The 12509-nt window shown below is 36.4% G+C and overlaps 1 protein-coding gene across 1 annotated transcript in view; it reads right to left on the bottom strand.

Moving 5' to 3' along the window:
* Positions 1–230: 230 nt before the first annotated feature.
* The window catches only part of LOC107753537 (protein sidekick-1-like), a 141298-nt gene continuing 129019 nt past the window's right edge, over positions 231–12509 (bottom strand). Inside the window, exon 2 of the mRNA XM_016569702.1 lies at positions 231–394. Coding sequence (XP_016425188.1) covers positions 231–394 — 164 coding nt within the window. The remainder of the gene's footprint in view (positions 395–12509) is intronic.

The following is a 12509-nucleotide window of genomic DNA, read 5'->3' as shown; positions in this document are numbered from 1 at the left end:
GGATATTGTTCTAAGGGTTAATGGTCATGTTTTGAACAAATTTAATATACCTGCCACAGACAGTGAATAAATGTGCGGGTTGTACAGAAGAAAAGCTGCAGGCGGGATTAATATTAGACTTTTTGTCTCTCATATTAACCGTGAGCCTCCGCTGTTCTCTCTCATTGTAACCTTGAGACAGTTCTGAGCAGGACTTTATCTCCAGAAAGCCTTAAGATGAAAGCTGACACTCACTTGTACTCGGGGGAGAAGGCTGTGATATCTGTGTTGTTGAGCATCCATTTGAACTCCAGAGGCCAGCTGCCCTCCGCCAGGCAGGTCATGACCAGACGGTTCCCTTCTAGGTGGATCTCTGGAGGTCCCGGCTCCGTTTTGAAGTAGGGGGCCACATCACCTGCAGGCAGACATGAAAGAGGCACAGTTAGAAAAGGTGCCAGTTCGCTGTAACGCTACCCAGCGCAGGCACAAAGTCATGTACCATCAAAGATGAAGTCAATATGCAGGACCATCACCGGTTCCTCAATTTACATCAACCAGCAGCGTCAAGTTCACGGAAATCCACAATGATAGAGATGCCTATTTATGCCCATTCCTCAGTGTGAGCAAACAAACAGAGGCAATCACGCAAAGGTTATCGCAACATGCTTCTACAAACGCAGAGAAATCTTTCATGACACCTCACAGCGCCGGAGAACCAAAGACAGTCAGCGGCAAACCTTTTAAATCCTCCATCTGCGGATTTCTCCACACTTCACAAGAGCAAGGCTCAGAGCTTTGATTTGAAAAAAAGGACGACTTAGAGCCAGGACACCTGGGTGCAGTGAATCTAACTTCTGTCAGCGGCGTCATCGAATTTTCCCCTAAAGCTCAGACAAATCAATTGGGCAATGCAATGGCTCTTTTAAACAGTGTATAAACCATCTGAAATATGTAAGTGAGAGAAGTGCGTCTCAGTCGATATGCACTCGCTGCAAAAAATCATTTTCTGTATCATTTTTTACTGGAGAACAAGACAAAAATATTATCTAAACATCAGGATGATTTACTCGAGAAGCGTAATGTAATGCTTGTTTTATTGGATGCATATAAGTGTATTTTTCTTACGCCGGTGGCAAAATGCTTTCTAATTTTAGGCAAAAACCTCACTAAATATACAGTAGTTAGATATATGCACACAACAAATAAACACTATTTGTCAATGTACTAAGAAATATAAACTTAATATAAGAAATGTTATTATGTTATGGCAGTAAATGTATCCAGTTTTAGGGATGTTTTTTTGGTAAACAAGATACAGATACTGATGTTTTGCATGTGCTGAGAGATATAATGAGGCTTTTTTTAACCTTAGCCTCTACAGATTCCTGTACTGGATGTAGCAATTAATGCGAATGAATTTGTTAAAGAAAAAGGATCCAATTGCAAGTTCTTTAAATTGACTCGTTTGCATTTATATATCCACATCCAGACACTTTAAGCTCATGTACAGGCTCCTGAATAGCTGTGTTTCAGTTAAATGGGAATCGAAATGTCAAGGGGTCACAAACCTGCTGTAGAGCACATGGTGGAGAATGTAGACAGATGCAGCCGAGCTGCTGTGGAGCATATCAATGAGGCCTGTAAAAATGGAATGAAAGGAGGAGATGGAGTCCAAGGGCCAGTGAGACTCCAGGTGACAGCTGAGAGAGACATAGTGTCCTTGAGGTCAGAGCGATTGAGAAATATCTGAGAGTGACCGGAGTGGGCGAGGAAAGATGGACATTGCTTTATGGCCGTTTTATGGGTTTACCATAGTCGTCTCTCTAGAATGGAGGACACAAAATGCAAGGACCATACGTTGAAGTAGATTTCCTTGGTTTTTGGGTACTATGATAAAAATTTATGGGTGGACCTGCTGCCAATCAGGTTCCACCCTGGAGCTCCTTCTCTGGGGAGTTGAGATCCTTTAGCTAATGGGTATTGAATTCAACTTCCACGAGGTCGAGCCTCTGAATTTCTCTACTAGCAAAGCTTAGAACAATCTTTTTAGGAGCCCATATGTTGTTCAAAGATGAAATTAAAAAAGCAATAAGCATCTCAGGAAAATAAATTCTAGGATTTTCATACTTTGGGCTTTGGTTGTTAAATGTGCAGAAACACACACACACACACACACACACTATATATAAAATATGATTCAAGGTCCAGATCTAACCAGTCCAAGGTCTGGATCACATTTACAGTACGCTAATGGACCCTTATCAAAGAGAGTGAGAATGCATTTCCACAGAAATTAAGATCATAAATCTAGCACAGTTTTTTTTAAACATCAATGTACATTTATAAAACTATACTTTGTGTTTTATTACCTTGGCATTAAATTACAAAACAAAAACTAGTTATTAATACACTGGCTGAGGGGGTGATGGCATTGGACATCTTTTGAAATCAATCTCTGGGTATTTTTTTCCCTCTTTTTTCAAAGTCATAGAAATGCTATTGTGGATTTTTGTCTTTTGATATTTGGGAAAATGGGACCGCAAAATCGGGAAAAATCCAACAAGCTGCTACCTATGGATGCTTTTCATTTAAGGTCCGTGTAAAGGCAATTCAAAGAATTGTTTCTAAACACAGAAATGTATTGCTGAAAACACATTACAAAGACTGTGAACTATGTAGTACTGAATTGTGGAGTTGGACCGTTAAACAGTTTTTCACCATTTTTGTGTTCAGGATTTTTTGGGCCGGTCTTGATGACGCACTGAAGCCACTGAGCACGGCCCCTCCCCTAACACTATAATAACTAGAGCGCATTAGCATCAGCGGTTCACCCGCTCAATCGTGAGTTACTGTCATTTATGGTAGTTACTACAGCCTACAGTTTGCTATCTAGCTATGCATTTGTCGCGTAAATGCATACTATAAACATGTATGGCTGTGTAAATTCAATTAAGCTGCTAGAGGGAACATCCATTCAAGTTGTAGCGGTATTTGGCGATTTTCTCATTCAAATTTGGCTGGGTGGTTAATAACAGATTTTTCTGTGGTGTGACAAACTCAGAGCACATATTTAATATTGCTTCACATGGACTTTAAGCAAAAACTACAACAAATATTGTAGTTGTAATTTGTTGTAGTTTCTGTTCAACACTTTACTCAACTATGTGCTCAATATTACTGCAGGCCTGAATAAAAGACGCCTCCTTTCCTCACAAAACATTCAAATTCAACTCAATAATACATCACAAAAATGTTTTCTTAAGCTTGCGGGTTTGCAGCAATCAAGAGCTGTAGTAATTAAAGCAAACACTCAATGCTAATCATGGATAATCATTCTAAGATTAATCTCTGATTGCGCTAGCACTGAAATGTTCAGTCAGACTGACGTTCATCCTCCTCTTCCCTCCTCCTCTGTCTCTCTAGTTCTTCATCTCAGAGGGAAGTCATGTCTACAAGCAGACACCTGCTCACCTCTAAGGCATTTAAATCTCCTAAATCTAAAGAGTGCAAAGCATCCCCACATGGCATTCAACCAAGCTTTAGGAAACACTGAATGGACATATTTGCCTCAGTATTTTCCATAAAGACATGAGGAGCTCTGATTCTCACATGCGACACACGCATGGACTCCCTTCAAGAGTTCAAAAACAGTCCCCTGCTTGTGTTGTTCTATCCTTTCATTCGCTGCAAACATCGAAGGACGTGCCAAACTTGACATGCCTCTTATTTCATTCCTCCAGCACCGACATAAAACCTGTAAAATGTTAGTAGCCTTATGGTTGGCTGTAAATATAAAAAAGCAATAAGAGTGGCGAGGAAACCGCGCACCCAAGTTTAATCGTCCTCACCGGGGTGAGAAGCACCTTGTTAGAAAGTTTTCAGCCGTTAGTATCAATCCATTTTTCATCAAACGTGTTTCACCTACTTAGCTAGAAGCTCTTCTCTGACAGCTTGATTCGGCTTTCACTCATTGTGGGCCTTATTCTTATTTGATGCTGTGAGGATGAGAGGGGAAATGCATTTTTTATTTTTGATCAGTCTACTTCAGACTCTGAGAGGGACATTTTACAGAAAGCAGGATTTTCCTTGCTCTTTTGAAAGCGAAGAGCTTGATGTTCTATGCAGACATACTCTAATATTTACAATTTTCAAAGCTTCCTGCACACTGCAACCAAACAAATGATGGAAATTGCACTGCAAAAAAAAAAAAAGGTTTAAAAAACATCACAATTCTGACGTCATAAAATTTCACAAGTTCGTAACTAAGTCGTAGCATTACTCTACAACACTATTCTGCTACTTTTCCTTTATTTAAAAGTCTGTCAAGTATTTCTCAAACATTTAAACATTGCTTTAACTTTTTATAAGACAAGTAAAGTGAGACTTGATACTGTTTTTTGATACTGTCTCACATAAGATACTTCTTGACAGGTTAGCGGGTTAACAGGTTGTGTTTGCGGAACGCAAACCCTCACTCATTTCAGAAGCACCCTCAGTGATTATTTCTGGAACCTGGTTGATACGCTTTTATTGCAAAACTATATACAAAAACAACAAAATACAAATGCACTAAATAAAATAATTGAATAAATGCATATTTACAATTTAAGCACTTAACTAAAATAAGTAGGCTATTAATAAAATAAATAACTAGAGGATGACACCCAACTTTACCTGTCTGCCAAACCCACTGGTTCTTTTCCTCCACCATCTTTGTCCAGCTGTTTAGCTGAAATTAAAGATTGGCTTTCAGCTAACTTCCTGAAGTTAAATTGGAACAAAACTGAGGCCCTACTTGTTGGCACTAGATCTGTTTTGTCTAAATCTAATAGTTTTTCCTTGTACATTGACAATAATGCAATCTGTCCTTCCTCTCAGGTTAAAAGTTTGGGTGTTATCATGGATAGCACACTGTCTTTTGAAACTCAAATTAATAATATCACACGGACTGCATATTTCCACTTGCGTAATATTAACCGTCTCCGTCCTTTTCTCTCAACCAATAATACAGCAGTTCTTGTTCACGCACTAGTCACTTCACGTATAGACTACTGTAATGCCCTTCTCACTGGTGTTCCCTCTAAATTGCTACATAAGCTCCAGTTGGTTCAGAATTCTGCAGCTCGTGTTCTTTCTAGAACACCCTCTACTGAGCACATTTCTCCAGTTCTTCAGCAATTGCACTGGCTTCCAGTAAAGTATCGAGTTGAATTCAAGATCTTGCTACTTACTTACAAGGCACTTCATAATCTTGCACCCCAATACCTTACTCAACTTCTTCATGTTTACACCCCTTCACGTGCTCTCAGATCCTCATCTTCAATTTCTCTTGTGGTACCTCGGATTCAACTAACTACCATGGGTGACAGATCTTTTAGCTATGCTGCCCCCCGCCTATGGAACTCCCTTCCCCCTGATATTCGCAACAGCGATTGCCTGCTGAATTTTAAAACGCATCTTAAGACATATCTTTTTATACAGGCTTTTTTATAATGTTTTATTGAGTCTTTACTGCACTTTATTTGTATATGCGTTGTATATGCGTGTTTGTTGTGTGTTTTTTATTGTGTAGTGATTTGTATTTATTTTTTATCTTTGCTTGCTTGTGAGGTGACCTTGGGTGTTTTGAAAGGCGCCACTAAATAAAATGCATTATTATTATTATTATTATTATTAAAGAGTTAGTAATAAACTAAACTAAACAGTGATATTGTGAAATATTACTACAATTTAAAAGAAATATTTTATATTTTTAATACATTTAAAAATGTAATTTATTCCTGTGATAGTAAAGCTGAATTTTCAGCATCATTACTCCAGTCTTCAGTGTCACAAGATCCTCAGAAATTATTCTAATATGCTGATTTGCTGCTCAAGAAGCATTTCTTCTTATTAAAAATGTTGAAAACAGTTGTGCTGCTTAATATTTTTGTGGAAACGAGATACTTTTTTTTCAGGATTCTTTGATGAATAGAAAGTTCAAAAGAACAGCATTTATCTGAAATAGAAATCTTTTGTAACATGATAAATGCATTTGCTGTCACTTTTGATCAATTTAGTGTATCCTTGCTGAATAAAAGTATTAATGTCTTTTCAAAAAAAATATCTTACTGACCCCAAACTTTTTAACGGTAATATATACAGACATCAAAACATATATGTTATTCAACACAAATGTAACTCCCCAAATTTGCATATAAAAATCTATTCAGCATTTTGCAACTTATGAATACTATACAGGCCTTCTCTAAAGACTAGGGTTGTGAGTATTCATCATTTACATTTAAATATATGAAAATATACAAGATATATATATATATATATTTACACAGTAAATGATGCAATCAAACTCAAAAACCCTGGTACTAAGTAAGAATTTTAAACTGAGCTGCTATTCCACATTAGCAGTACAGTAGAGGTACAGTACAGGTACAGTAGTGAAAACAGCCCGTTTACTTCTAAGCGTCTGAGAAAGGATAACTAAATTACAACCTATGAATAAAAAATAAATAAAACAAATAAAAAGCTAGCCACTTCTAGAATTTTACCCCTTTAAATCAATGCTTTGCGCGATTACGCCTCAGGATCAAAATGTTTATGGTGTAAGCATACAATTTGCACTCGAGCATGTGAAGGGAATATCAGCAGTGTACACAAGGAAAATCTGTCACTGACAAAAGTACACACTCATCATGATGGGCTATCTTACGTTTGCAACTAACATTGTCCATCTTGATGAAAAAGGCCAAAAAGGACCTTGATTGTGTTAGCATAAGTGCCGTAGGTATTCCCAGTGAAACATCCAGAGAAGAATTCACAATGACTGTACGTCGCTCTTGAGACGTGCTCTGTTTGATATGCTGTGGGAATGGCTGTACTTGTGAATACCAACGAGTCCTCTACAAATTCTCATTCAGATAGGATCAAATCAAGCAGACAAAAAATAGGAAGGGGAGGAAAAGAAACAAGTACAACTGCACCAAATCAGCTCTTCACCTACCGGTAAGGAAATGAAAACATCCTCTTCTGCTTATCAATGAAATGTAATTTATTCCTGTGATAGTAAAGCTGAATTTTCAGCATCATTACTCCAGTCTTCAGTGTCACAAGATCCTCAGAAATTATTCTAATATGCTGATTTGCTGCTCAAGAAGCATTTCTTCTTATTAAAAATGTTGAAAACAGTTGTGCTGCTTAATATTTTTGTGGAAACGAGATACTTTTTTTTCAGGATTCTTTGATGAATAGAAAGTTCAAAAGAACAGCATTTATCTGAAATAGAAATCTTTTGTAACATGATAAATGCATTTGCTGTCACTTTTGATCAATTTAGTGTATCCTTGCTGAATAAAAGTATTAATGTCTTTTCAAAAAAAATATCTTACTGACCCCAAACTTTTTAACGGTAATATATACAGACATCAAAACATATATGTTATTCAACACAAATGTAACTCCCCAAATTTGCATATAAAAATCTATTCAGCATTTTGCAACTTATGAATACTATACAGGCCTTCTCTAAAGACTAGGGTTGTGAGTATTCATCATTTACATTTAAATATATGAAAATATACAAGATATATATATATATATATTTACACAGTAAATGATGCAATCAAACTCAAAAACCCTGGTACTAAGTAAGAATTTTAAACTGAGCTGCTATTCCACATTAGCAGTACAGTAGAGGTACAGTACAGGTACAGTAGTGAAAACAGCCCGTTTACTTCTAAGCGTCTGAGAAAGGATAACTAAATTACAACCTATGAATAAAAAATAAATAAAACAAATAAAAAGCTAGCCACTTCTAGAATTTTACCCCTTTAAATCAATGCTTTGCGCGATTACGCCTCAGGATCAAAATGTTTATGGTGTAAGCATACAATTTGCACTCGAGCATGTGAAGGGAATATCAGCAGTGTACACAAGGAAAATCTGTCACTGACAAAAGTACACACTCATCATGATGGGCTATCTTACGTTTGCAACTAACATTGTCCATCTTGATGAAAAAGGCCAAAAAGGACCTTGATTGTGTTAGCATAAGTGCCGTAGGTATTCCCAGCGAAACACCCGGAGAAGAATTCACAATGACTGTACGTCGCTCGAGACGCGCTCTGTTTGATATGCCATGGGAACGGCTGTCTTTGTGAATACAAGCGAGTCCTCTACAAATTCTCATTCAGATAGGATCAAATCAAGCAGACAAAAAATAGGAAGGGGAGGAAAAGAAACAAGTACAACTGCACCAAATCAGCTCTTCACCTACCGGTAAGGAAATGAAAACATCCTCTTCTGCTTATCAATGTCATAACGATACACCATCCGCAAACAACCCTCCATCAAATTCAAAATGAACATTATTAATGAGTATAATAATGGCAAATCAGATAAAGGCAGGATTTTGATGTAGTTTCAGGCAAGCCTCTTTAAACATGCTGCATCTCGAGAAAGACCCTTCCCATCTGCTGCGGGTCCCTGGGCGGCTCAGGCAGATGCCTGTTAGACAGGTAGAGTGCGGGCGTCTTTTCCCATCTACTCCACCTTTCCTATTTTGCCAGGTGTGCTCAATGGAGCCTTCACTTTCCATTTGTCTGTGCATGAAGCTGGAGTGGCAGTGTGGGGCTCATCAGCATTCTGCCTCTCCAGTGGACCGTACCACTTCAAGACGACTTCAGGAATGCATAAGCAGAGACAAGAAGGAAATTCAATTTGTTGGGATTATTATCAAAGATGAAATGTTCCGACAGCAGACAGTTAGGCTAAAAGTGGATGTAACAGGCCTCCTCCAGGCCTGATGGGCTATGTTGATGAAACCGGCCCCTGCTTTTTCATTAGCTACTGCTGCTTTTCTAATTTGTTCCTAACTTTTCCTAACAGGAATGCAAACCTGACAGAGCAATGGCACAAAAATCCACAGAAAATCCAAGAAAGTTGAAAAAAAAACAAAACAACAACAAAAAAACTAAACAGCAAATTTTATTTCTTTAGATCTACGCATGATTTTATCTTGATTATTTCTAACTAGTAACTAAGAATGTGAAAAGTAGATAACTTACTAAGTCGATCTTACATTTTTTAATCCATTTTCAGCCTAATAGAACTGCTGCTGTCTATTATGTTGTTAATATTTTTTACAGAAAAACACTCATTGCTTTTAGGCCATTTACACACTATAAATTTCATGAGTGATAGTTGCATGGTATAATTTAAATTATCGTTTTGTGTGTGTACGGACCAGAACTAGGGCCCTATGATTTCCGCGATGCGGAAAAAGCAGATGGGATTGCAGAATCCAGTCATAGAAACGGAATTTACTGTATAATGTGGAGCGTCACAGAGTTTGCCAAATTTTGCATGGATAAATCAAAAATAGTTCAGTGCACTTACATCAAAACACGATATGGACTAGTGTCTATGAACATTAAGCCACAAAAATACTATTTAAATATGATTCCTGCATGTTCTGCATGTCTTCGTTGTGAATGAATGGCGCAGACGCACTGTCATCATATCATATACAAAAAGAAACTTAAAGGTCTTCACAGCAACCCATCAAAATAAAAGTTTGGTTTAACTTGAATAAACTGTGACAGAAATACATTACTTAATGTAATAATAGTATTACTACTAATAAAAAATTATTATTAAAACATTATTTTAAGGAATATTTACCAGAAAAAGTATTTACCAGAATTTATTTAGCACAAAAATGTAAATACACAACACAGTTTTTCTGAAAAAAAAAAAGTATGAATGAAAATAAAATAATATGTTTTTTTATAAAAAATAAATTAATCAGAGATGTTTTGGTTATTATTATTATTATTATTATTATAATTGAATGAAATTAAAATGGAATTGAGAAAAAATAAAAAATGGAATTCAGAAAAATTAAAATGGAAATTAAAAACGGAAATTGGATTGGATTTGATTTCTTGGTTGTCACTCCTGTAAATTACTGAATGGTGTGAACAGATCAATAATTATGACAAAAATTCTAGCCAATAATTATTTTCATTTTATGGCCAGTAACCAATAACGGGCCACTATTTCATCTAAAATAAACAAAAATTTGGCAAAAGTTTGCCATTTTGTCTAACATAAACAAAATAATAACACTAAAAACTAAAATCAATAGATTTTGTTAATGTTAAGTCAACAGTTATCCATATTTCATAAAGTACATTAATGTTGTAATACCTAAATTCACTTAAGCATCACAATTGTACAATATTTGTTATGAAATATGGATAACTATTCACTTTGAGATGAAGAACTCCTCAAGAAATATTGCTCTTAAGGAGTTATATCCTTGTACTGTAATCTAACTCTATAGGCAGAAATCAAACATTCAGTAAATATAAAATATGAAATTTAAATGGCAATGGTATTGCCTTTTGAAATTTCAGTACTGTCACAACATTACAACTACCTCAAATATCCCTCCGGCTACGAAAACCAGGATCACTTTGCATTCCTTGTCAAATCAAGGACCCTCTGCAATCATTTGTAATGTCAGATAAGGAGCTAACAGCCTCCCGATGCTGGTTACTTCTGCACTCCATGGGAAATACGGGCCTGCCTTCTGACTCTTAACTCAATTACCTTTAAAAAGGCTCCTGGGAGCACTAGCCTGCTTTTTATCTGTCAGTCTGTCTGGGGGAGTAAAGCCCACACACTGACAATCAGAGTGGGCAAAACTAGCTCATTACCATCCATTTGATGAGCTGACTGTGAATCAAAGCACTAGCCAGGGCTTTGAACCTGAGAGCACAACGCTTGACAAGATATGATACATCAACACAGGAAGAAACACACATGTGAAGTTAGTTAACAGCCAACTGCATACTGGCGCACAAGGTATCAAACTTTGCAAATTATAGTGATAATGACAGGGAATGTAAGATTTCAACTCAAAAAAAGGGTTAAATGATTTTAATAAGTGGTGTTTGCTAGGGAAAGTGTCATTATTACTATTGCTCGAACTTGAAAACAACATGCAACCATACAACAATGTGCTAAAATGACCCAAATCACCTTAGCAACAGTCTATCAACCACCAAAAACACCCTAGCAACCATACAGCAACTTGCAAAAATCCACAAAAAATAGTGACCATCTAGCAACACTTTAGCAACCAGCCAGACCCTAACAACAAGAGTTGGGTATAACACGTTATACAGTAACTTATTAAATAGTAATTTGATTACAGTTACTAATGTAAAAAAAAATTACGTTACTTAAGTTAAAAGTGCAGCGTTAAGAAAAAATATGAAGTAAAATGCATTTTAAAATTATGTTTTATGCGTCAGAATGCCCTTTAATAAATCTCAGGAAAATGCGAGCTAAGACTTACTTAATTTAAAAATAGACACTTTCTTTAGAATATTTCTCATGTCTGTGTGTCAAGTATTCGCTGAGTTTTTGTTCATTTTTGTGGTGTGTTTCAGACAGACAGCAGAAAGCGCACCATGTTTGTTTTCTTTATTTTACAAAAGCACAGTGTTTTGTTGATATTGTGAGTGTATACAAATATAACTTTTAAAAAAAGTAAACTTGAAAGTAACTTGAAAGTAAAGTAATTAGTAATCTGATTACTTTTTAAATGCAGTAATCAGTAATGTAATCAAATTGCAATTTTAAAGAATTAGTCATTTGTAGTGGATTACTTTTTTTGAGAAACTTACCCAACACTGCTAACAACTATTAAAATCGCCGACAACACTTTAGGGTACATTTACATGACAACGATTATACTAAAAATGGAAACATTTTTCCTTTGCATTTCTGAAAAGTTTTGCATACAAACGACAACGTTGTCAAAACGATCCGCACAGATCTGCAAAAATGAATAAAAACGCTGTATTATGCATGACAGGCCAGTAATCACTGTAAAAAAGTGGCAGTGTCACTCTGTGGAAAAACACTAAGCGCCTACACGCATACTTATAGACTGAACACATAACACACACACACATACATCACCGCTTTCACAAATTTGTATTTATGTAGTTTACATGTTGATGATAATAGTGTCATTTTCAAAAACTTTGAGACCTGTTTTCAAAATTTTGCATTTTCAGTAGGGTGGGCGCTATACCGGCATGAAAGTGACTGTATTATGTTGTTCCATGATATGGATTTTGCTATACCGTGGATACCGTTATATATTCATGAATTCAAATTTTGCATTTATATTGTTTTGTTCAATTTGGTACACTTTGCAAATTTGAACACAAATGACGATTAAGAGTTGAGGCTGAACATTTTTGTCCTCTGTGTGCAACGCCGTACTACACAGGCATTAGTAATTAAACACATAGAGCATTGTAACAGACCAAATTAATGGAGCACAAATCGCCTACTCCAGTGGTTCCCAAACTGGGAGGCGCGGCAAGGCTGAGGGATAGTGTACAGTCAGCAAATTACTTTGCAAAAGAAACCTCTGCAGGGTGATAAAGACTACACTACTATCATGCGGCCACTTGTCTGATAAGTAAATAATTGAGCACAAAATATTAATG

This window comes from Sinocyclocheilus rhinocerous, unplaced genomic scaffold, assembly GCF_001515625.1.
Source record: "Sinocyclocheilus rhinocerous isolate Xijiao unplaced genomic scaffold, SAMN03320098_v1.1 scaffold1303, whole genome shotgun sequence".
Lineage (NCBI taxonomy): Eukaryota > Metazoa > Chordata > Actinopteri > Cypriniformes > Cyprinidae > Sinocyclocheilus > Sinocyclocheilus rhinocerous.
The sequence above is the reverse complement of the archived record's forward strand: the minus strand, read 5'-3'. Positions and strand labels throughout refer to the sequence as shown.